General features: G+C 37.1%; 1 protein-coding gene across 1 annotated transcript in view; it reads left to right on the top strand.

Moving 5' to 3' along the window:
- The window catches only part of LOC128642456 (interferon-induced very large GTPase 1-like), a 118643-nt gene extending 91486 nt beyond the window's left edge, over window positions 1-27157 (top strand). The window contains exon 4 of the mRNA XM_053695226.1: window positions 21989-27157. Coding sequence (XP_053551201.1) covers window positions 21989-26691 — 4703 coding nt within the window. The 3' untranslated portion in view covers window positions 26692-27157. The remainder of the gene's footprint in view (window positions 1-21988) is intronic.
- Window positions 27158-27522: the final 365 nt, after the last annotated feature.

Raw genomic sequence — 27522 nt, 5'->3', positions numbered from 1 at the left:
CATGTCTTTATATACCCTCACCTGTTATTCAACATCCCGTGTTAAACTGATTACACAACAGTGCCATCTTGTGGATACAAAATTCAATGTAGCACAAAGTTATCACAGGAAGTGCATAAACATTTAACAAAACATTTAATTAAAAATATATACATCTATGTATAAAAATTAAAAAGAGGTACATAACACAACTTTTTAGATAAGATGTTTGGATCAACTCATGTTTTTTTCATATTATTCAAAATATATATAGTGATGTCGCGAACCTAAAAATTTCGGTTCGCGAACGGCGGACTCGAACTTCCGGTATTGTTCGCGAACCGCCATTGACTTCAATAGGCAGGCGAACTTTAAAACCTACAAGGACTCTTTCTGGCCACAATAGTGATGGAAAAGTTGTTTCAAGGGGACTAACACCGGGACTGTGGCATGCTGGAGGGGGATCCCTGGCAAAACTCCCATGGAAAATTACATAGTTTATGCAGAGTCTGCTTTTAACCCATAAAGGGCCTAAATCACCTAACATTCCCAAATTGTTTGCAATAACGTGCTTTAAAACATCTGTTATGATGTCGTATCTATCAGGTAGTGTAAGGGTTACGGCCGCTTCACAGTGACAGAGCAAACTCCAAGTGTAACGCACCGCAATCAACCGCAAACAGTCCATTTGCACAACCACGAGATAGATAGATTTGATAGATAGATACATAGATTACATAGCTCAATCGATGCAATATACATATGATCGATACAAGTTACATAGATCAATAGATGCAATATACATTTGATAGATACGAATTACATTGATCAATAAATGCAATATACATTTGATAGATACGAATGTTATCGAATCAAAGATGCAATATACATTTTATAGATACGAATTACATCAACCAAAATATGTAATATACATTTTATAGATACGAATTACATCGATCAATAGATGCAATCTACATTTGATAGATACGTTTTATAATTCGATCGATTTGATAGATAAATAAATAGATTTGAAATATATATAATTTCCCTGACAGAGTATAACAATAAGACATGCGGTCTGTGACCCGTGGTGTGTTAAGTAGTACTATTCTTAGCAGTTTACTACAACCTGTTACTCCCCCTATCGGGGGAGGTCTATATGACCTTCATTTTTGGAACCGGGAGATGGAAGAAGATGATTGGTCTGTCCTCCTACTTTAAATTTGTCAAAAACACAAGTGTCTGTCTCAAAACAGTCCAGACAGAAGATAGATAGATAGATAGATAGATAGGATAGATAGATATACATAGATTGATAGTTAGATAGAATCTATAGAAGAGAAATAGATAGATTTGTTAGATATATAATTACCCTGACAAAGTATAATATTTAAACATGCGGTCTTGGACCCATGGTAACTAGGTTGTGTTAAGTAGTACTATTCTTAGCACTTTCAGCCCTGTAACTCCCCCTATTTGTGGAGGTCTATATGGCGTGTATGATTACCCTGACAAAGTATAACAACAAGACACGCGGTCTGGGACCCATGGTAATTCGGTTGTGTTAAGTAAAACTTTTCTTATCACTTTAATCCCTCTTACCCCCCCTTTCGGTGGAGTTCTATATGGCCTGCATGATTAGCTTGACAAAGTATAACAAGAAAACATCTGGTCTGGGACCCATGGTAACTAGGTTGTGTTAAGTAGTACTATTAGAACTGTAATCCCTGTTACTCCCCCTATCAAGGGAGGTCTATATGGCCTGCATGATTACCCTGACAAAATATAACAACAAGACACACGGTGTTGGACTCATGGTAACTAGCTTGTGTTAATTAGTACTTTTCTTAGCACTTTAATCCCTGTTACCCCCCCTATCGGGGGAGGTCTATATGGCCTGCCTGATTACCCTGACAAAATATAATAATAAGACATGCGGTCTGGGACCCATGTTAACCCGGTTGTGTTTTAAGTAGTACTATTCTTAGCACTTTAATCTCTGTAACTCCCCCTATCTGGGGAGGTGTATACGGCCTGCATGATTACCCATACAAAATATAATAATAAGACATCTGCTCTGGGTCTGGGACCCATGGTAACTAGGTTGTGTTAAGTAGTACTGTTCTTAGCATTTTAATACCTGTAACTCACCCTGTTGGGGGAGGTCTATATGGCCTGCATGATTACCCTAACAAAATATAATAACAACACATGCGTTCTGGGACCCATGGTGACTATGTTGTGTTAAGTAGTAATGTCCTTAGCATTTTAATACCTGTTACTCACCCTATCGGTGGAGGTCTATATGGCCTGCATGATTACCCTTACAAAATATAATAACAAGACATGCGGTCTGGGACCCATGGTAACTAGGTTGTGTTAAGTAGTACTCTTCTTAGCATTTTAATACCTGTTACTCACCCTATCGGGGGAGGTCTATATGGCCTGCATGATTAACCGAACAAAATATAATAATAAGACATATGCTCTGGGACCCATGGTAACTTTGTGTTAAGTAGTACTGTTCTTAGCATTTCAATACCTGTTACTCACCCTATTGGGGGAGGTCTATATGGCCTGCATGATTACCCTTACAAAATATAATAATAAAACATATGCTCTGGGACCCATGGTAACTAGGTTGTGTTAAGTAGTACTGTTCTTAGCAGTTTAATACCTGTTACAACACCGAATGGTGGCAGGTCTATATGGCCTTCATGATTAGCCGCACCCAAACCCAAAAAAAAGCCAAGCGGTCTTGGACTAACACCCATGGCTAACTCGGTTGTTTCAAGTAGTACTATTCTTAGCAATTTCATCCCTGTTACTTCCAGGCCTCTCGGGGGTGGTCTACATGGCCATCATGATTAGCCTAACAAAATCCTACAATCCAACCTTGGCTCAGTCTTGATAGGCTGTTAATTGGCTGTATTTTGGTAGTACTGTTCTTATTAGTTTAATACCTGAAACAACACCGAATGTTGGCAGGTCTATATGGCCTTCATGATTAGCCGCACCCAAACCCAAAAAAAAGCCAAGCGGTCTTGGACTAACACCCATGGCTAACTCAGTTGTTTCAAGTAGTACTATTCTTAGCACTTTCATCTCATCCCTGTTACTTCCAGGCCTCTCGGGGGTGGTCTACATGGCCATCATGATTAGCCTAACAAAATACTACAATCCAACCTTGGCTCAGTCTTGATAGGCCCTTAATTGGCTGTATTTTGGTAGTACTGTGGCACGAGCAAACTGATGATTCAGAATAACAATCAAACAATTTTTAATTTTAAATATTAACAATACTGTGACAACAAATATGATTGGTGTAACTAGTTGGCAAGTCGGCCTGGCACACAGGCTGGCAGGCAGGAGGAAAATGCAATTCAAGGGCAATAGTAGACTGCAGATTCACAGTCAAAACAGTGATGATTTACAATTTTTTCAATACCGTTACAAGAAATATGATTGGTGGCACTAATTGGCTAGTTGGGCCTGGCACACAGGCTGGCAGGCAGGAGGAAAGTGCAATTCAATGGCACGAGCAAACTGATGATTCAGAATAACAATCAAACAATTTTTAATTTTAAATATTAACAATACTGTGACAACAAATATGATTGGTGTAACTAGTTGGCAAGTCGGCCTGGCACACAGGCTGGCAGGCAGGAGGGAACTGCAATTCAATGGCACTACTAGACTACAGAGTCACAGTCAAAAAAGTGATGATTTACAATTTTTTAAATACTGTTATAACAACTATGATTGGTGGCACTAATTGGCTAGTTGGGCCTGGCACACAGGCTGGCAGGCAGGAGGGAACTGCAATTCAATGGCACTAGGAGAATGAAGATTTGCAGTCAAAAAAATTATGATTTTAAATTTTTTCTATACTGTTACAAGAAATATGATTGGTGGCACTAATTGGCTAGTTGGGCCTGGCACACAGGCTGGCAGGCAGGAGGAAAGTGCAATTCAATGGCACGAGCAAACTGATGATTCACAAGTGAACAATTTGTAATTTTAAAGATTAACAATACTGTTACAACAACTATGATTGGTGTAACTAGTTGGCAAGTCGGCCTGGCACACAGGCTGGCAGGCAGGAGGGAACTGCAATTCAATGGCACTACTAGACTGCAGATTCACAGTCAAAAAAGTGATGATTTACAATTTTTTCTATACTGTTATAACAACTATGATTGGTGGCACTAATTGTCTAGTTGGGCCTTGCACACAGGCTGGCAGGCAGGAGGGAACTGCAATTCAATGGCACTACTAGACTGCAGATTCACAGTCAAAAAAGTGATGATTTACAATTTTTTCAATACTGTTAAAACAACTATGATTGGTGGCACTAATTGGCTAGTTGGGCCTGGCACACAGGCTGGCAGGCAGGAGGAAAGTGCAATTCAATGGCACAAGCAAACTGATGATTCACAATCAAACAATGTTTAATTTTAAATATTAACAATACTGTTACAACAACTATGATTGGTGGCACTAATTGGCTAGTTGGGCCTGGCACACAGGCTGGCAGGCAGGAGGAAACTGCAATTCAATGGCACTAAGAGACTGAAGATTTGCAGTCAAAAAACTTATGATTTTAAATGTTTTCGATACTGTTACAAGAAATATGATTGGTGGCACTAATTGGCTAGTTGGGCCTGGCACACAGGCTGGCAGGCAGGAGGAAAGTGCAATTCAATGGCACGAGCAAACTGATGATTCACAATCAAACAATTTGTAATTTTAAAGATTAACAATACTGTTAGAACAACTATGATTGGTGTAACTAGTTGGCAAGTCGGCCTGGCACACAGGCTGGCAGGCAGGAGGGAACTGCAATTCAATGGCACTACTAGACTGCAGATTCACAGTAAAAAAAGTGATGATTTACAATGTTTTCAATACTGTTAAAACAACTATGGTTGGTGGCACTAATTGGCTAGTTGGGCCTGGCACACAGGCTGGCAGATATGAGTCGTGGCTGGTAGGTAGGGCAGCAATTTAACACAGTATGCTGTGTAAGTGAGAAAAACACAGGCCTGATAGAAAATTAAGTTAGATTACACTAGCAAAATAATTTAAAAGTTTATATTTTAATATTAAAATAATGTTAAGCAGTGCACATATGAGTGGTGGCACTGGCTGGCTGCTACGTAGGGCAGCAATTAACAACAGTATGTTCTGTAAGTCAGATAGACAGTTAGACACAGGCCTGACAGAAAATAAAATTAGATTACACTAGCATAATGATTTAAAGATTTTTTTGGGAAATTTAAAGAAAAAGGTTAAGCACATATGAGTCGTGGCTGATAGCCTTGGAAGGGCAGCAATTAAAAACAGGAGGCTCTGTAAGTCTGATACACACACGCCTGATAGAAAATACAATTAGATTACACTAGAAAAATGATTTAAAGTTTTTTTTTGGGGGGGGATTTAAAAAAAGGTTAAACACATATGAGTCGTGGCTCATAGACTAGGGAGGGCAGCAATTAAACACAGTATGCTCTGTAAGTCAGCAAAACACACAGGCCTGATAGAAAATGATATTAGATTACACTAACAAAAAAATGTAAAAGTTTTTTTTTTTATTTAAAACAAGGTGAAGCAGATATGAGTGGTGGCTGCCTGGCACAGAGCAATTAAACAAAAGACTGAAAAAAACTGAAGTATATGCTGTGTGAGCCTGACAGACACAGGCCTGATAGAAAATGAAATTAGATTACACTAGAAAAATGATTTAAACGTTTTTTTTTTAAATTTAAAATTATGTTATAAGCGGATATGACCACTGGTGGCTGGCACAGAGCAATGAACCTGAGTATATGCTGTGTGACACAGGCCTGATAGAAAATGAAAATAAATTACACTAGCAAAATAATTTCAAATTTTTGTTGGTTAAATTTAAACTAATGTTGTTAGGCAGATATCAGTGGTGGCAGTAATCACAGCATATGCTGTGAGCCTTACACACAGGCTGAAAGCCAGGCAAATGCTAATAAAAATACAAAAAAAAACAAAACAAAAAAACGCTCGAGTTATAGCCCTAAAAAGGGCTTTTTGGGGTGCTGTCCTTGCAGCAGAGATGAGATGAGTCCTTCAGGACTGTAGTGGACACTAAATACACTAGCCTAGCTATCTATTTCCCTATAATGTCAGCAGCAGCAACACAAAACGTCCTTTCACTAAGAAAGCAAGGTTGTTATGAGTCTAAAATGGCTGCTGCCCACTAGCTGGGAGGGTCTGTGAGGGAGTGTCTGATGCTGATTGGCTCTAATGTGTCAGAAGGCTGTGACATACAGGGTCAAAGTTTCCTCAATGATGACACATAGGGGGCGGATCGAACATCGCATGTGTTCGCCCGCAGCGGCGAACGCAAACAAGCTAAGTTCGCCGTGAACAGTTCGCGGGCGAACAGTTTGGGACATCACTAAATATATATACATAATTCTTTACTCAATAATTCTTCAGAAAAAAAGACTCCAATCAAAATCTTTGTTCATGCCCTTTGGTCTCATTGATTCCAATTTATACACCCAAAACATTTCCCTCATCTTCAACAAATGTTCTCTATCTCCACCCCTTCTAGGCCTATCTACCTGTTCTAAAATTTGAAACATAAGTTGGCTGATATTGTGACCCATAGAGAGAAAGTGAGAGGATACTGGTGCTTCTTTGTTTTTACATCTAATATTAGATTTGTGCTCAGTTATCCTCTCCCTTACCTCTCTACAGGTCTCGCCAATATAAATTTGGCCACATGGACATTTAATAAGGTAGACACAGTATGTGGCTCTACAGGTTAGATATTTGTTAATTTTAAATTTCTTCCCAGTGGTGGGATGATAAAAACTATCTCCTTTGATCATGGAACTGCAGTTGCTGCAATTCAGGCATGGGTAGCAACCTAGTTTCTTAGGCCCAATGGTTCTCTGGCTTTCTTGTTTATGGCTACCAATGTCTGAATGCACCAACATATCTCTAATGCTCCTATTCTTCTTATAAGCCACCATTGGGTTCTCTCTAAATTCAATCATTTCTGGGTGGCAATCTCTTATTATGTGCCAATTTTTCTTTAGAATACCAGTGACTTTGTTGCTCAACCTATTAAATTGTGTAACAAAAATCATACGATTAGTTTTTGGTTGCTTGTTTATCTTATCTGTTTCCTTCAAAATCGTATCTAATTGTTTAGCGATGAGCATAGGAGGATAATTTCTATCTATAAACTTATTAGCCATCTGCTGCAGTCTATATTTGCATTGGTCCTGATCTGACACTATTCTTTTAACTCAAGTAAATTGACTTTTGGGGATTGCTTGGAAAATATTTTCTGGATGACAACTCCCATATTTCAACAAATTATTCCTGTCTGTACTCTTAACATAGAGGTCTGTATGTAAAAACCCTCCCTTATTGTACACAAATGTATCCAAATATTCAACTCCCACTTCATTCATGTTCAATGTAAATTTGAGTCCCATAACCGAATCATTGAGATCTTGTACAAATGACAAGAGGCTACCAACGTCGCCCCCCCCCACACGCCAAACACATCATCAATATATCTCCACCAGGAGGCGCCATATCGTTGGAATAATGGATGGGAATATACAAAATATTCCTCAAAATTATTCATGAAAATGTTGGCGTATGTGGGGGCGACATTGGAGCCCATTGCCATCCCCTGTCTTTGTAAATAGTATACATCACCAAATAAAAAATAATTTTGATATAGTATAATAGTAAGTATTTCAACAAGAAAGCCAATTTCCATCTCAGTATAATCACCATTTGATCTCAAGACATTCAAAACTGCTGTGACCCCACTAGTGTGTTTGATAGAGGTGTATAGGCTAGAAACATCCAAAGTATATAAAATACATTTACCTCCAACAAATCCAAGATCCTTAAGTTTAGCTAAAAAGTCACTGGTATCTCTAATATATGAATTTGCTTGTTTCACAAATGGCTGCAGTACCCTGTCTAAAAAGACAGAAATAGAGGAAAAAATGGAGCCCATACCTGCCACAATTGGCCTACCGGGGGGCTTTTTTGGGGCTTTATGAATTTTGGGTAATACATATATCACTGGTCTAATTGGGTTAGTAACATATAAATCCTCTCCAAATGTTTTTGTTATTATTCCCCTTTTTAACTGCACGATCCAAAATGCTCTTAATTTCTTTATTGATCTCAATAGTTGGATCTCTGCTTAATTCTTGATAAACCTGATTATCAGCCAATTGATTGTAAATTTCTGCCATATAATCTGTTTTGTCCAATAGGACAATGGCTCCGCCCTTATCCGCTTCTTTAATTATTAACTCTTTGTTGTTCCTAAGCTTCTCAATAGCAAGTTTATCTTGTCTGTTTTTCTGTATCAATTTCTTTTTCCTTTCTCTTTTAAAAACAGACAAGATAAACTTGCTATTGAGAAGCTTAGGAACAACAAAGAGTTAATAATTAAAGAAGCGGATAAGGGCGGAGCCATTTTCCTATTGGACAAAACAGATTATATGGCAGAAATTTACAATCAATTGGCTGATAATCAAGTTTATCAAGAATTAAGCAGAGATCCAACTATTGAGATCAATAAAGAAATTAAGAGCATTTTGGATCGTGCAGTTAAAAGGGGAATAATAACAAAAACATTTGGAGAGGATTTATATCTTACTAACCCAATTAGACCAGTGATATATGTATTACCCAAAATTCATAAAGCCCCAAAAAAGCCCCCCGGTAGGCCAATTGTGGCAGGTATGGGCTCCATTTTTTCCTCTATTTCTGTCTTTTTAGACAGGGTACTGCAGCCATTTGTGAAACAAGCAAATTCATATATTAGAGATACCAGTGACTTTTTAGCTAAACTTAAGGATCTTGGATTTGTTGGAGGTAAATGTATTTTATATACTTTGGATGTTTCTAGCCTATACACCTCTATCAAACACACTAGTGGGGTCACAGCAGTTTTGAATGTCTTGAGATCAAATGGTGATTATACTGAGATGGAAATTGGCTTTCTTGTTGAATTACTTACTATTATACTATATCAAAATTATTTTTTATTTGGTGATGTATACTATTTACAAAGACAGGGGATGGCAATGGGCTCCAACGTCGCCCCCACATACACCAACATTTTCATGAATAATTTTGAGGAATATTTTGTATATTCCCATCCATTATTCCAAGGATATGGTGCCTCCTGGTGAAGATATATTGATGATGTGTTTGGCGTGTGGGGGGGGGGGGTCGACGTTGGTAGCCTCTTGTCATTTGTACAAGATCTCAATGATTCAGTTATGGGACTCAAATTTACATTGAACATGAATGAAGTGGGAGTTGAATATTTGGATACATTTGTGTACAATAAGGGAGGGTTTTTACATACAGACCTCTATGTTAAGAGTACAGACAGGAATAATTTGTTGAAATATGGGAGTTGTCATCCAGAAAATATTTTCCAAGCAATCCCCAAAAGTCAATTTACTTGAGTTAAAAGAATAGTGTCAGATCAGGACCAATGCAAATATAGACTGCAGCAGATGGCTAATAAGTTTATAGATAGAAATTATCCTCCTATGCTCATCTCTAAACAATTAGATATGATTTTGAAGGAAACAGATAAGATAAACAAGCAACCAAAAACTAATCGTATGATTTTTGTTACACAATTTAATAGGTTGAGCAACAAAGTCACTGGTATTCTAAAGAAAAATTGGCACATAATAAGAGATTGCCACCCAGAAATGATTGAATTTAGAGAGAACCCAATGGTGGCTTATAAGAAGAATAGGAGCATTAGAGATATGTTGGTGCATTCAGACATTGGTAGCCATAAACAAGAAAGCCAGAGAACCATTGGGCCTAAGAAACTAGGTTGCTACCCATGCCTGAATTGCAGAAACTGCAGTTCCATGATCAAAGGAGATAGTTTTTATCATCCCACCACTGGGAAGAAATTTAAAATTAACAAATATCTAACCTGTAGAGCCACATACTGTGTCTACCTTATTAAATGTCCATGTGGCCAAATTTATATTGGCGAGACCTGTAGAGAGGTAAGGGAGAGGATAACTGAGCACAAATCTAATATTAGATGTAAAAACAAAGAAGCACCAGTATCCTCTCACTTCCTCTCTATGGGTCACAATATCAGCCAACTTAGGTTTCAAATTTTAGAAGAGGTAGATAAGCCTAGAAGGGGTGGAGATAGAGAACATTTGTTCAAGATGAGGGAAATGTTTTGGGTGTATAAATTGGAATCAATGAGACCAAAGGGCATGAAAAAAGATTTTGATTGGTGTTAGGTGTCCCCCCCCCCCCAGGGGGGTAAGTGTCAGTGCAGGCCAAAGCCTGGGGCCTAGTGTACCACCTGAGGCATATGTAGATTATCTGATAAGGGCCCCTTAGAATGACTCAGACCACGCAGCATTATGATCGAAAGCCAATTCTGTTTATTGCACAGTGCAAGCCTTTCTTATAGTGACATACAGGGTTAAGGGGATGACACGTTAGGACCGCGTCATCTTACACAGTTATACAGAGCAATTTACAAGGAAAAACTGGAACATGAGTTTCTCATAACAATAATTACAGAGTCATAACAAACTACCATCTGCGGAGACAACAAGGATTCTGAAGCCTCTTGTTTACCTTATCTTAGTCTATCTTATTTCTGGGCGTCGGGCCAGGGTACATTGGCAAGGCCGAACAGCTAAGGAAATTATCATAACATGCATATAATTCTCACTGCATAATACCCCAGTATAATAAAGTCTATTCATTACAAAATGGCTGCGAGGAACAAGATGGCTGCGAAGAACAAGATGGCTGCCATCAGGTTCATATTACCCCTAACATACCATCCTTTTATTCTAACAGAATAACATAAAAATAGACAGGCATAGAAAATTAGTAAAGCCTTATATTATGGTAACAGAACTTCTGTGAGAATACTAAAGAGAAAAATATTTGCATGTCGTGATATACTTTTATAGGCTAATTGTCACTGCATATAGGTACAGTCTCTCCAATACCTTCCATCTATCTTCCAGCCTTCCCAAAACTACCGGTCTACCGGCACAGAGACCCAACCAGCCCCCCATCTACCCCCAAACAACGCTGCATCTTCTATCTCTCCACCTGCATTGCTAGCACCCCCCCCAAATATGTCCAACAGTTCCTTTTCCACAGTAAAACATGACATAGCAACAGCACAACTGTCTCTAGGTGGCCTCTGAATACTTTAAGAACAGTCTTTGTCCATTTGAGAGCGCTGCACCTTGACACTTTGCTATAATACAGTTCTCCAACAGTTCATTTGCAGTAGGGGTGCTTATCCACGGTTCTTCCGCAGGGAGATACTGGAAATCTGATGGGTTGTTCATGGGGTAGACAAGGCAACCAGTGGATACCCATGGCAAGCAAACACTCGAGTCACAGGGAGTCTAGGAAGCAAACAGAAACAGTACAGGATGAGTACACACCGAAATACAATCACAATTATGTCCAAATAAAATGTCACTTTCATCCTATGTCATTTAAAATCAAACAAAACATTGTTGATATATAATACAAACTAAATACATTGACATTTCTCAGAGAATAATTTACAACTTCCCTATACACTTTTAAATGATACTTCATGAATACTACGCAAGTGAAAACCTGTCAGACTTCATCAAGGGCCTGAATGGTTATACCAAAACTTATGCTAAGGCCTGCCCTGTAGTAAGAATGGAAAAAAAGAAAAACAGTCAATGAAAATAAATGAATTTCTTTACAATATCACTTTGAACTTCTAAAAAATAATAAAAGAACCTTGTGTTGCTTTATTCTGGATGGCTGCTATCTATAATGTTTATAATTCTCCAACCATGATCCTAATATTCAACAATCTCATCTGATATAAACACTATTAGTTTACTAATTATTTTATGCTACCAAAATTCTCTCACACTCCTATATGAGGAAAGCATACAAACAGAACATCATTTAAAACTACAAGCTCTTTTAAAGGTAAACACATCTTTATGGTAAGAATTACTCTCTTTGACAAACATCAGGAATGACCAAATTCACTTTGCAGATACCATACTAATTAATAAAAGGGAAAAATACCTTTGCTTTCATAAACTATAATTATGCTATTCCCTGAACAAACATTTCTCTGTATATCTACTATAAACTTCTAGCTTAGACATGTCCTCCTTATGTTCTAAAGGGTGAAGGGTCTAAAATATTATTCTATGTTGCAGCATTTTCCTTAAACCTATTTTCTATACTCAGAAGGCCATTCAATAGAGTACAATACTGCGAAGTTCACAGTTACACTTATCTAAAAATTACTATGTTAAGCACATAAACTACAATGTGCACTAATACCAATGAAGCATATGATTTCTTATACCCAATATGATCAATAAAAATAAAACAAATACAAGAGAATACAAAACAAGCAATATAAGGAATGGAGTTAAAACAATACTCCCCTAATTTAATTGGTTGACCCTGTAACAGCATAACAGGTCCTCCATATCGAGCGGTAAGGCACAGTCCAGAGAAGGATAGTCTTTATGTCCTGAAGACACACATCAGAGGAAACAGTCATGGATTACCCAGAGTCCAGTTCTGGGGCTGGTACCAGCATGCAAAGAAAAGAATGGATCCAAAGATAGTTAACAACTTTTACTGCAGTATGGTGGTTAAAACAAGCTTGACAAAAGGTCTTTCATCTTTATCTTTTCTTTCTTTAAAGGTTTACTTGCTTTCAATCTTTAATCTTTTGAAGAGTGCACTTATGGAATTTTGCCTGTACAGATTTTACCTAAATATGGAAACTCAAAAATAATTCAGTTAGTGTCTTTTCAATCTCTGAAGACAGCTTCATGATCTCATCCTGCAAATACAAATATAGTGTTAAGAACCAAATAGAAAAATAAAACATTTTAGGCCTCTGAAATATGAGAGCAAGATAAAACACAGAAAGGCAATAAAAAGATCTAATCCACCAGGGAGGGAAAAAAAAGGAGTGGGGTGTGGGTGTACAGGCTACGACCGGGGTGGCCAGCAAGGTAGATGCTTTTCCGTGGCCAGATTCCCAATGAAGGAAAGTTCTAGACAATCCTAGGGACGTAGTGCACCCTGCATAGGGGTAAGACAAGGAAATTTTAGGGCACAGCCGGTGGTTAGACAATAACATTGTACGAGGAGATTCAAAACGTTTTAGGTTCACCTCCTAAAAGCAATCACCCCCATTACATAACGATATTCATCAATACTCATCAATACTTCCCCCATGTTTGCGTGAAACATCTCATGTGACACGCAAACACAAGATAACAAGAAACTAAACGATAAATCATGCACTCCACTCATGCAGAGACAATTCTCAATAGCAAGCAAAATGAAATACACTTCACAATTCAATATGCTGTCCATACAGCACGCTTCCACAAAAGAGAAAAACATAACAAACAATGAAAACCAATCGTTCTTGTCTTACACAAAACGAAACATTAGCTGCTGACACAAATTTCAAACAACCACAATTAACGTAGAATGCAACACATATTCTGACATTCGCTGAAATGCAACACACTCAGAACACAACAAACAATTAAAAACATCCACTATGTACAAAACTTTAATATCACACAAAGAAAGCAATCACAGCAGATGCCCAAGAAACTTAAGTTGCAGATTGCACAAATAAAATTGCGCTTATTTGGGAAAGATCAGATAACCACAGTAGCCACTGTTAAAGGGACATTCTAGGATAAATGAAAATTCATTATTCAGATAGGACTTTTAATTTTAACCAACCTTCCTAGATTAAACCAAACATAGGTAGGCTTATATGCTAATTTTTTTAAACCTTTGAGGACTGCCTCTTATCACAGGCTGTATAAATCTCACTACAACACCAAGAGACAAAATACACGTAAGCCATATAAATAAAGCCAAAACTGTGATCAGATAAATTAGCTAGTTATATAAATGCAGTAGAATCAGATAAACTGTGCATCATTTGTTTTAGGGGTGTTTATTTCTAGACACCTTATAGACCACGGCTTAACTGTTAAGCAGCAATCAAAGTCATTGCAATAATAGTGGTAGACTAGTTAATAACCAAATAACTATATATTTTAAAGTGTCACTGAAATCACTTCATTAAATAATATCTCATTTATTTATTGAAAGCAGTGGGGGTTATTTTAAATAACAAAGAGTTATATCTGTGAGATACAGTTTGACAGCCACAGAAATAAAATTATCATTTTTAAGCTATATTCTATGACAGAATATAATATAAATACTTGTTTCTTTGTAGTGAGCAATTTATATTTATCATTTTTTTTTATAACATAGAACACCAGTACTGCCTCTTTAAATGTACAGTACAAATCGTTTTCTCTGTAACAAAGCCAAACACAAGAGAGAAACTTCTTTTCTTTTTTTTTTAAAGAAAACCAAAACATGCACAGTGTTATCAGTCTTTCTCAAGGATAGTGAGGCAAGCTCAAAGTTTCATTTTTACTTAAAGGAGAAAACACTGTTTACTGCTTAAAAATATAAAATTCACACTAAAACTTGATAAATGCTAATTAGTTTAACCACAACAAAATTATTGGATTTAATATTGTGTATAATTGATATTCACCATTCTGCAGTTGTCCAGCCAAATATAACAACCGTATATAACACAAAAATAAGCTTTCTACAAAAGAATACTAATACAATTTCCCCTTTAAATTATTCCCAATGATCCTTATAATACAAAATGTATACTGACGTTCATTAAATAGCCTAAACAAGCATAAGCAGCATAAGAACGCACTCACAGTGGGATGCAGGCTAATTAAAGGGACATTTTAACCAAACTAAAAATAATCTTTAATTGAAACTGCTAACACAGTGAAATATACTAGTGTTAGGCTTACAGTAAACCTCATCGTCTTTTATGTAAATATTCCCTTAAATTCTCAGATGTTATACCAGTTTTCCTGTATCCCTTTAAATATTTTCTCTCCTGTTTTTTTTCGTTTTTTTTTCCTTTTCTGTCCGCTAGTCTCAAGGATCCCTACACCAAAATTGTAGACAACTTATCATTTCAGTTTGCATTACAGAGAGAATTAAGTTATACTGCAAAAAGAAATATCTGCGATCTAAACGGCATATTTAAAATAAATATATACAAAGAAAGGTCTCTAAAAATATATTTAGCAAACTACTAATACAGGGTTATTGCACTGGTTCTTTAAATAATAAAATGACAATTTTCTATTGCTCCGTCTACGCACTGAGCTCTGATTTTCCAGACAAATATAAGATAATATGCCGCTTGTATAACAAGTCATGGACAATACATTAATAGCAACACCTTGTTACAGTGAACTGTCCCTTTAAGGACTAACCATTCATCACGCAAATTACATATGTATATCCTAACCATAATTTAGGCTGCTTGTATGATTTACCACACCAATTTCACCTCTGTACTGTAGCATGACCTGCAGATTAATTTACTTGCAACAAAAACGGACGCCCTTTTAGAAAAACTTTCAATTACAGCCTATAAATATATTTCATTGTGTGCACCCACGCCGTGCACAGACCTTACAAATACAACATACGTTAACCCATTAATCATGCCAGAAACAATTTCATATTTACCAGAGCGTGACAAAAAATCACACACCATCGCACTTTCAAAGCCGTTACTTCACTTGCAAAAACAATATCATATCTTTACATGCCGAACAACAATTATCACTTAAAACTAAAACTGCATATGAATACCACATACTTAAAACATGCTGGTGACTTTAAAATACAGGTATATAAAATAACATTACAAAATATCTTCTTAAAACGTCTGATTTCCCAACAGAGAAACATAAGGAAACATTCTTACGATACAGACACACAAGTTCATTCCATCTTGCATACCAGAGATTCACTCCCTTTTTTTTTCTTTTCGCATAAAAACATCTATTGCATCGCGTACGACATACATATATATATATATATATATATATATATATATATATATATATATATAAAAACACTAGATTAACTTTTCACCATGTCCACAATGCATTTTTTTTTTTTTTTTTTTTTTCTTTCCGATTCCACGCAAAATGGCCATTTTTTGCCTGGAATGGGATAATCATTTTCAAATAATACATTCTGTTTTTGGTTTAAAGCAAATCTGTTACACTCATACCACAGTGAGAACCTACAGACCATCACACATTATGCATCTCAATATACAAAATTTCATTTTTGTTACTGCAAGCAAACAAAAAAAATCTTACAAACGAAGCTGCTGTAACAGGTTTCTTTTCTCTTTTTTTTTTTTATTCTGATCTATGTACGCGCTCAGTGGTGGCCCCCCTTCTTTGCCTGCTACATTCTTAAACACAGAGATTCCTCTATTTATCACACAGCAGTACTTACTGACAGTGTTTTAAAAATATTTCTGTCTTTTGCAGAAACTATTAACTCTTCTTTTCTTTTACCTTATACATGTAATTTTCTCTGTGCATTCTTATCAATAAGCAGTTCCCCTTTCTCAATACAATAATAGCCACAATAATAACATGCATAGCCACTTAATATTTTCTACGCACAGCATCAAAAACACAAACAAATCAAAGCAAGCATCAGATATCAACATGAGCTTCAGGTGGGTAGCAAAACTCTATTATGGGAATGAATATGGGAAACTTCAACACACGTGAGACTCACTCACTGCCAAGTTCGCCCGGAGTAGCTTATCTTAAAAGCTCCCCGTCAACTGGCATACATATATTTCTTGCGCGCTTATCACCGACAGGACTCACAATACCTGTCGTGTCCCAGCACAGGACTGATTACCTGTCTGGAGGGGTATCACAACTGCCGGCAGGACTATAACCTCCGCAAACCTGTGCTTCAACCACAGGAACCCCTTTAACCCTTTATCATATATTATCAACACCTATTACCAGACTAAATTTAGGTTCAAATTCACAGAAGGAAAGCATGGTAAAAGCACTCATACTTACGCACTGCGAATCCCACAAACTGACGCCAAAACTGTTAGGTGTCCCCCCCCCCCCAGGGGGGTAAGTGTCAGTGCAGGCCAAAGCCTGGGGCCTAGTGTACCATCTGAGGCATATGTAGATTATCTGATAAGGGCCCCTTAGAATGACTCAGACCACGCAGCATTATGATCGAAAGCCAATTCTGTTTATTGCACAGTGCAAGCCTTTCTTATAGTGACATACAGGGTTAAGGGGATGACACGTTAGGACCGCGTCATCTTACACAGTTATACAGAGCAATTTACAAGGAAAAACTGGAACATGAGTTTCTCATAACAATAATTACAGAGTCATAACAAACTACCATCTGCGGAGACAACAAGGATTCTGAAGCCTCTTGTTTACCTTATCTTAGTCTATCTTATTTCTGGGCGTCGGGCCAGGGTACATTGGCAAGGCCGAACAGCTAAGGAAATTATCATAACATGCATATAATTCTCACTGCATAATACCCCAGTATAATAAAGTCTATTCATTACAAAATGGCTGCGAGGAACAAGATGGCTGCGAAGAACAAGATGGCTGCCATCAGGTTCATATTACCCCTAACAATTGGAGTCTTTTTTTCTGAAGAATTATTGAGTAAAGAATTATGTATATATTTTGAATAATATGAAAAAAACATGAGTTGATCCAAACTTCTTATCTAAAAAGTTGTGTTATGTACCTCTTTTTAATTTTTATACATAGATGTATATGTTTTTAATTAAATGTTTTGTTAAATGTTTATGCACTTCCTGTGATAACTTTGTGCTACATTGAATTTTGTATCCACAAGATGGCACTGTTGTGTAATCAGTTTAACACAGGATGTTGAATAACAGGTGAGGGTATATAAAGACATGTACCTGTGTGTATCCAATTATACATGATTAAGAGCCTGTTGAGGCTTGAAACGTTGTAATTTTCTACTCAGGACCCTATATGAAATAAAGGTCTTTTAAAGAAATTGGAGGCTGGAATATTCTTTATATTTGGATTGACTGGGACCTGGCAAGTCCTTTATTCCGTGCCCCACTACAAGCAAAGAAGGTGTGCTGTTTTTCTAACCTTTTTGGTGATCAAGATTTACAGTTTCCACGTCGGACTGCATGGTTCTGCTTATCTTTATAGGTTCTCCTTTAGAGTGCCCATTGTAGGTGCTATGGAGTGTCTGCCATAGAGTGTCAGGTTAGATTCATAGAATTTCTGTCTTTTTCTGCCTATCTCTATTGGGGATCTTCCTTGGGAGTATCTGTTTGTAGGTACTTTGGAAGGATTCCGAGCTCTGTTGGGGTGTCTGAGGCCATCCTTTTCCATCCTTTTCTATGGGGGCAGGTGGGTGGGGCCCTTTCTGTTCCCCTGTCTCTCAGAGCTGTTGCTTTGGCTGGTCCAGTGTGGACTAGGATCTGAGATGAATGGTGTCTCCTCGGTTCGTGGAGGTCTGGTGAGCCTTTCTTGAGTTTCTGGGCTCCTTGTTGCTCAGATACGTTTGTTGGCCTTGTGGCTTTGGATATCCTGAGTGTACTCGCTATTTGGTGGATGTTACTCTATCTTCGGCTGCTTTTACTTGTATGCAAGTGTTTCCTTTTTTCAGTCATCCTAATTTGACTGCTGCGTTTGGTGCTTAGAGGCTGCTTCTCTGGGGATAATGCAAGTGTTGGAGAGAATATTTCGTTATTCTGAGTTCCTGGCGACTTGGGACTATGGTTTCAGTCGTTTGCTCGAGGCGATTGCTCTGATTTTTCTGAGACGTTTGCTTCTCTATTTCTTTTTCCCAGTTTCAACCGTTTCGGGAACCCTTGGGGTCCCTGTAAGCGTGGTTCGCTTTTTGAGGCTTTCCACTGGTGTTTGGATTTTCTTGCACCCTATTTAGGGTCTTCTGGAAATCCTTGTTTGTTCCTCCATGTCCTCTCTTTTTTGGGAGTTTCCGTTGTCTCCCTTTATATGTAGGGGTGTGTGGTTGAGGTTCGTCCTTTGGGCGATGGTATCTTCTGGAGGAGTGTTGGCTCAGTGGCGTCCACTTTGCAGGTTCTAGTACAGCTTGTGGACTATCTGTGGGTCAGTGTCTTTGGGGCCGTGTTTTCTTTTTCACATATTTTCTGGCTTTGGACGAAGCAGGATTTTTTATGGGGTTGTGGTTTCAGGCTTGGTGCCCTCAGAATGGGCCGCCTTTTGTACCCTCCTGTTTTGGCATTCAGTGTCCTCTATAGCTTGGGTATTGTTTTCCCAAAAGTAATGAATGCAGCTGTGGACTCTTTTCCATTTATGAAAAACATAAATTATGCTTACCTGATAATTTTCTTTTCTTCAGATGGAAAGAGTCCACAGCTCCCCGCCCGTGTTTTTATGAGGGGCGGCTGTAATTTTTTGTTCTTCTGGCACCTTTTCACCCTGATATTTCTTCTACTGTTCCTTGTTCCTCATCAAAATGACGGGGGATGAGGGGAGTGGGAGGGGTATTTAAGCCTTTGGCTGGGGTGTCTTTGCCTCCTCCTGGTGGCCAGGTTCTTACTTCCCAAAAGTAATGAATGCAGCTGTGGACTCTTTCCATCTGAAGAAAATAAAATTATCAGGTAAGTATAATTTATGTTATTTGACCATTAACCAAGGTTGAACCCCACTAATGTTTATAGAATAAGAGACTTACTGGAACCCTGTATGAATGACATGGGAATATTTGTGAATATGTATACCAATAATATAATTATAGGAATCATGCAGCTATGTTGGGAACCTTGAATATCATAATAACTAAAAATGAATTATTTTTTGTTAAAGTACAAAAACTGCACCATAAGCAATTGTTAACTGACAAGCAACACTAGTTAATAGCTACATATTAATACTGATTAATAATATATATGTGTATGTGTACATGAATATGTAAGTAAATACACATGATCAATTTTACTCCTATATTATATAGCATAGACACATGTGATTAATATGCAATATCAAAGTGGTGAATTTTCCCTGACAATTATCCTGACAGTGCTAATTATCAGTAAATTACACTGTGCTAATTATCAGTAAATTCCATAGTGCTAATTATCAGTGAATTCCACAGTGCTAATTATCAATAAATGCCATGCTGCTAATTATCAGTAAATTCCACAGTGCTAATAACCAGTAAATTCCACGGTGCTAATGATCAGTAAATTCCATGGTGCTAATTATCAGTAAATTCCACGGTGCTAATTATCAGTAAATTACATGGTGCTTATTATCAATAAATATCACAGTGCTAATTATCAGTAAATCCCATGGTGCTAATTATCAATAAATTCCACAGTGCTAATTATCAGTCAATTCCACAGTGCTAATTATCATTTATTTACATGGTGCTAATTATCAATAAATTCCACGGTGCTTATTATCAATAAATTCCACAGTGCTAATTATCAATAAATTCCACGGTGCAAATTATCAGTAAATTCCACGGTGCTAATTATCAGTAAATTCCACGGTGCTAATTATCAGTAAATTACATGGTGCTTATTATCAATAAATATCACAGTGCTAATTATCAGTAAATTCCATGGTGCTAATTATCAATAAATTCCACAGTGCTAATTATCAGTCAATTCCACAGTGCTAATTATCATTTATTTACATGGTGCTAATTATCAATAAATTCCATGGTGCAAATTATCAGTAAATTCCACAGTGCTAATTATCAGTAAATTCCATGGTGCTAATTGTCAGTAAATTCCATGGTGCTTATTATCAGTAAATTCCACGGTGCTAATTATCAGTAAATTCCATGGTGCTAATTATCAATAAATTCCAGGGTGCTATTATCAATAAATTTCACAGTGTTAATTATCAATAAATTCCATGGTGCTAATTATCAGTAAATTCAACAGTGCTAATTATCAGTAAATTCCATGGTGCTAATTGTCAGTAAATTCCATGGTGCTTATTATCAGTAAATTCCACGGTGCTAATTATCAGTAAATTCCACGGTGCTAATTATCAATAAATTTCACTGTGCTAATTATCAATAAATTGCACTGTGCTAATTATAAAAAAATTCCATGGTGCTAATTATCAGTAAATTCCACGGTGCTAATTATCAATAAATTCCACAGTGCTAATTATCAGTAAATTCCACTGTGCTAATTATCAATAAATTCCATGGTGCTAATTATCAATAAATTCCATGGTACTAATTATCAATAAATTCCACGGTGCTAATTATCAATAAATACCACAGTGCTAATTATCAATAAATGTAAAATAAAAAAACAGTACACAGCTTTTACTTTCTTGCAGAGTAGGCGATCCGTATTGAAAACTGTGACAGATACCGTTCCGCTCTCTGTGTTGTCAAGTATTGAAATGAGACCCCTGGTTGAGTCCTGGATACTAAATAGCTGCTGGAGGCAGCTATGCATGCACTATTCTCCATGCACTAGCATGATACATCGTGCATAACGCTCTGCTGATTTGATCCCAGCATATTAGGACACAGTGAAGAGTACGGCGGCCATTTCAAAACGGCCAATGCTGGCAAAGATACAGGATTTTTTATACAGAAAAAAAAAATAGGGCTTTGTAGATTATATTGCAGTGTAATCAGTGGGCAAGGATTAGAATGACGTAAGTATGTTTTGGGTGTTTCTTTAATCAGTCAACAGCACAGTGTAATCAGTGGGCAAGGATTAGAATAAAGTATGTTTTGGCTATCCCTTTACTGAGTCTTTTCTTTGTGCTAGTTTTGGTTTTATTTAAAAAGATTGCATTCTTACTTTTTAAACACCAGCTTTTTAGTTTGCAGAATATATATATTTTTAAGTAATTTGTTCATCATGTATTTGCCATATTGATTGACTTGTGAATAAAAAGTTATATAATAATAGTAATTGAAAACAATAAATATTTATTAATTTATGATGATGTTAATGTGGCTTCATTTATTTCTACAGAAAACAAAATGATGTTGAATGAACTGATGACACAGTTCAAGATGAAAGACTATAAAACATCCAAGCTGACCCTGAAGGATATATTGGACATTGGTCAGGAGAACGTAAAGGACGGTGACCCTCAGACTGTGGAGGAGATCCCCTGGTATTGCTTAAGGAAACTCATGGCTCTGAACAGCAATGCAAGAAATACACAAGTTAAACAGGATTTTACAACAAGATTTGATAATACAAAGCAGAATATGTGTGATGATTTCAATTCTGTTTTTTTTGAAGAGGACACTTCAGGTTCCTTCCACCCCCTGGATGTTCTGTGCGTTCTTCTGCATTGCTCGGATGCATTTTTACAACAGGAGATTATAAATAAAATGTCCATGTGTCAGTTTGCTGTCCCTCTGCTGCTCCCTGCTGGTGATGGCAAACACTGCACACTCATGCTGTGGGCAATGAGAGAGATAGTAAAGAGATGGAGACCACACTCATTAGCTGAGTCTAAAGGCTTTAGGGAAGACAGCTTGGTGCACATACCTATGCCAACCTTCTCTTTCGTAAAACTGGGGGAAAGCAAATTATCCAAGTCTAAAACACTTAATTCAATTCTGAGTCAAGCTGGGCAATACCACGATTTCTTCATACATAATAACATGGAATGTGGAAACATCCGACAGAAAGTCTCAGATGGGACGGTAGAAATAACCTGGTATTTTCCTGCTGGCAGAGGGAATTCAGATAATTTCCCAGAACCCATTGCAGTTACCAATCTAAGAGGCGACCTCAGGTCTAACTGGACACAGTTCTCCTTATTAACTCAGGTGTCTTCAGCTGTGTTTATATTTGTTGAGGACCTCAGTAAAGAAGAATTTCAGCTGTTATCACAGTGCAGCAATTCTGACACACAGTTTTATTTTATTATCAGTCCCAGTAATGGTAAATGTGTGAATAAGGAGACATTGGAAGTACTGAAAGAATTATTTCCTTTGCTGAAAATTGATGCAAGAAATGTAATGAGAAAGGACAAAATAGGTAATAAAGCACAACTGACAAACGCTATACATTTAATTATCACAAGTGTATTGAAAACCTCCTCTAAAAGAGTAAAACTAGAGGACATGTCAGACACAGCCCACAATCTTGGTATCCTGGTTGACCAGAGCAACAATGAATGTCACAATGCAGAGGTGTGTGCCAGAGAAATAGCTGAGGAGATCACAGATGTGACACAATATAAGATGCAAACAATGAAACTTCAAGGAGATCTGTGGAAACAATTGTCTCAGACAGAGAAAGAGATGTGTAGAATGAGAAAACAAGGGGATAAAAATGTAGAGGATTATAGATCTGAGTTAATACAGAGACATTTAGAGCTACATAAGAAACAACATGAACATGACCTATCAGACAGTATGGTGAAGTTTGTATCTGCAATTACCAACCTGTCTCAGGTAGAGAAATATTATTTCCTGAAATTGGTGAAATTTAAACTTGACACAATTGCTAGAAAAAAAATGACTCTCTTAAAGGCAGAATACAAAGACAAATGTAATGATATATTAAATAATCAGTTAGAATTAACGAAACTAGATGAGGAAATTACTAATAGCTCCTTAGGGGTGGAACATTTCCTGCGTGAGCTGGGGCAGTTTTATGAGGCTGAATTTTCAATGGTGCAAGAAAAGCAAATAAGTGCAGAACAGAGACAATTTACTAAACTCCCAGGAATAGCAGCTGATCTTCTGATGGATGGGTTCCCATTAGAGCTGATTGATGGAGATGCCTCCAACATCCCCTTGCAGTGGGTAACTGATGTACTGACCGAGCTGGACAACAAGACAGGAGGAGGGTGCCGGCTGAGGGTAATAACTGTGCTGGGGGTGCAGAGCACAGGGAAATCTACCCTTCTGAACACCATGTTTGGGTTGCAGTTCCCTGTGTCTACTGGACGTTGCACACGAGGAGCCTTCATGACACTTATTAAAGTGAAGGAGAACTGCAAAGAGGAGCTGGGATGTGACTTTATTCTGGTGATTGACACTGAAGGTTTGAAAGCTCCAGAACTGGCTTCTCTGGAGGATAGTTATGAACATGACAATGAGTTGGCAACGCTTGTTATTGGGTTGAGTGACATCACTATAATTAACATGGCCATGGAGAATACAGCAGAAATGAAAGACATTTTGCAGATTGTGGTCCATGCGTTTCTTAGGATGAAAGAAATAGGGAAGAAACCCAACTGTCAGTTTGTACATCAAAACGTCAGTGACGTATCTGCTCATGAAAACAACATGAGGGACAGAAAGAAACTTCTGGAACAGTTAAACAAAATGACAAAAGTAGCAGCAAACATGGAGAAGAATAGTAGTATCTCAAAATTTAGTGATGTTATGGATTATGACTTTGAGAAAAACAACTGGTATATTCCAGGACTCTGGCAGGGTGTCCCACCAATGGCGCCGGTAAACTCTGGTTATGGTGAAAATGTTTATGAACTTAAAAAATATTTATTCAAATTAATTAAAAAACATCAGTGTGCCACTCAGAACATACAATCATTTATTGAATGGACAAAAAGCTTATGGAAAGCGGTTAAATATGAGAAATTTATCTTCAACTTCAGAAATAGCCTGGTCGCTGATGCTTATAACCAACTGTCTATAAAATACACACAATGGGAATGGGAATTCAGCAAAAAAGTACATCACTGGCTGATAAGAACAGAGACTATAATCCGAAATCAATCAGCAGATAAACTTAAAGTACAATCATGCAAAAGTTTTAAAGAAGAACTTTATATAGTGCTAGATGAAGAAGGAAAAAAAATGTCAGACTTGGTAGAAAAGTACTTTGAGAATGGATCTGAGAATGTTCATCTTATAGAAAAATATCGGGAAGATTTCTTCAGAAGTGTGACAGTTCTAAGGAAAGAGCTTGAAAGAAACACACTAGACAAACTAAGTGAAACTCTCCGTATACAGAAAGCAAAGAATGAGATTCAGAGTATACAGGATAAAGCACAGCAAGTGATTGAGAAGAAAGTCACTGACCTTCTGGTAGAATACAGAGCAAAGAAGTGTGAGTTAAATGAGTTAGAAATAGAAAAAGAGTTTGAGATCATGTGGCAAAAGGCGCTATCAGATCTACAAATCCCGGCTTTAGAGCAACGCAATATCACTGATGTAATTCTACATCAACTGAGAAATGACATGAGCAACAAAGGAGCTGCTATAAATGAAAGATTACTAAGTACACATTTTTTACATGAATTTAAGATGGATAATAAGTATATTGACACAAAATGGTCCAAATGGAATCGCAACAGACTTTACATTAGTCGTGAATATTCTGATAAAATACAAGATCTTGCTGATTCATTAATAGATACCTGCATTAAGTATGTTGACGAAAAGGTGAACACAAATGAAGATTACAGTGACACCTACAGTCAAGAATTGTTACACATAATAAACAAGAGGCTTGAAAAAGATGTTAAATCATTGCACATGTCTTCTTTGTTTGAACTGGACATCAAGGTTTTCATCTTTGGAAAAGCAGCTCCAAAATTTGAAAAAATGCACAATGACTACATCCAACACAATGATCCAATGATCTCTTTAGCAGAGTTAAAGCCTCTGTATTTTTCAGTTTTTAAAGATATATTTCAGGAAAAAGATGATTGCCAGGAAAGAGCCAGAAAGTTCTGTGAGATGTGTTTGAAGCCGGCAATAAAGGAATACATTTATAGACATCTTGGTGGGAAAATGGTGGATGATTCTATATGTAATCAAGGCCGTACGTTTAGCAGCCGGACCTTCTTCCAGTGTACTCTGCTTGAGCAGCTTCTAAATGAAGATGACTTTGATCAGTATGTAGTATATATTAATAGATATGAGAAGTATACAAGGAACTGGATAGTAAAATACATCATACACAAATATAAAAACTACACATCCATAGAACCTTTACTAAAAGATATTATGTCATCTTTAAAAAAAGAAATTGAAATAGCTTTTACAAGTGCTGAAGCTCAAAAAACTTCCAATGTGTTCGAATTTTTAAAATATTTCTGTGAGATGTTAAAGGATAAACTGGTCATTTCACAAAATCAAATAAATGTGACTCTTTTCAACATGATAGCAGATGTTCAACAGTTTTCTAAAGACATTAAAGATTTTCTCACTGAGACGGAACAACAAATTATTTCAGAAACTAAATCTTTAGATATTGAGTCTCTTATTTTTAAACTAAAACTTAAGCCTCAGGATGAATTGTTTAAGAGAGTAGTTGGATGTGGTAAGCAGTGTCCATTCTGCAAAGTTCCCTGTGAGGCTGGAGCTGGTGATCATACTGAGCATTTTGCATCTGTACATAGACCTCAGGGATTAGGAAGCTATATTTGGGAACAGTCAGAAAAACTGGTTAGTTCTATATGCTCTACTGAAATTGTCTCAGATGATTTATTTACAAACACAGACACACATTGGAAATATCACCCTTACAAAGAATATAAACAGATCTACCCAGACTGGGCCATCCAACCTGACCCCAGCATCAAGTCCTCTGACTACTGGAAATTCATCTTTGCACAGTTCAATAAGCAATTTGCTACAGAGTATAAAGCAAAACCAGCTGATCTGCCAGAGGACTGGAAACGTATAAACAAAGAAGATGCTCTGAAGAGCCTTAAGGAAACTTTCAAAGTACAATGAACATAACCCAGTTAAATACTGCAGTTCTCTGCCTTCTACAACTATAATTTTCTCAGATATTGCTGAGATATTTCTTATTGTCTTCCCTACAGATATTGCAGATTTTACATAAAAGCATCAGGCAGGTCTGTTAAAGAAAAAAGTAAAAATACAGGGCGCCACATAGTGCAGCAACTAACAAACATCAAAAATAATAAACTTAAAGGGACATTGAACCCAATTTTTTATTTCATGATTTAGATAGAGCATGACATTTTAAGCAACTTTCTAATTTACTCCTATTATCAATTTTTCTTTGTTCTCTTGCTATCTTTATTTGAAAAAGAAGGCATCTAAGCTATTTTGGTTCAGAACCTTGGACAGCACTTGTTTATTGGTGGGTGAATGTATCCACCAATCAGCAAGAACAACCCAGGTTGATCACCAAAAATAGGCCAGCATCTAAACTTACATTCTTGCTTTTTAAATAAAGATACCAAGAGAATGAAGAAAATATGATAATAAGAGTAAATTAGAAAGTTGCTTAAAATGTCATGCTCTATCTGAATCACGAAAGAAAAAATTTGGGCTCAGTGTCCCTTTAAGTGAAGATGACACAAAAATGAAGCATCTTAAGTTGCTGTCACTGGCTAACTGAGGCATCTTAGTCCTAAAGCTAACTGGTTTCCTGGATCCTCATTTGGAATACAGCAAATGGATAGTCATTATGAGCCTGATGAAACGACCAGCAAAAGTCGAGAAACTTGATACTTGTTTTTAACCTCTTAAGGACATATGACGGAATTTTTCCGTCATAAAACAATTGAGCAAACTAAAAGCTGTGTCCTTAAA

Source organism: Bombina bombina, chromosome 11, assembly GCF_027579735.1.
Source record: "Bombina bombina isolate aBomBom1 chromosome 11, aBomBom1.pri, whole genome shotgun sequence".
NCBI lineage: Eukaryota > Metazoa > Chordata > Amphibia > Anura > Bombinatoridae > Bombina > Bombina bombina.
The sequence above is the reverse complement of the archived record's forward strand: the minus strand, read 5'-3'. Positions and strand labels throughout refer to the sequence as shown.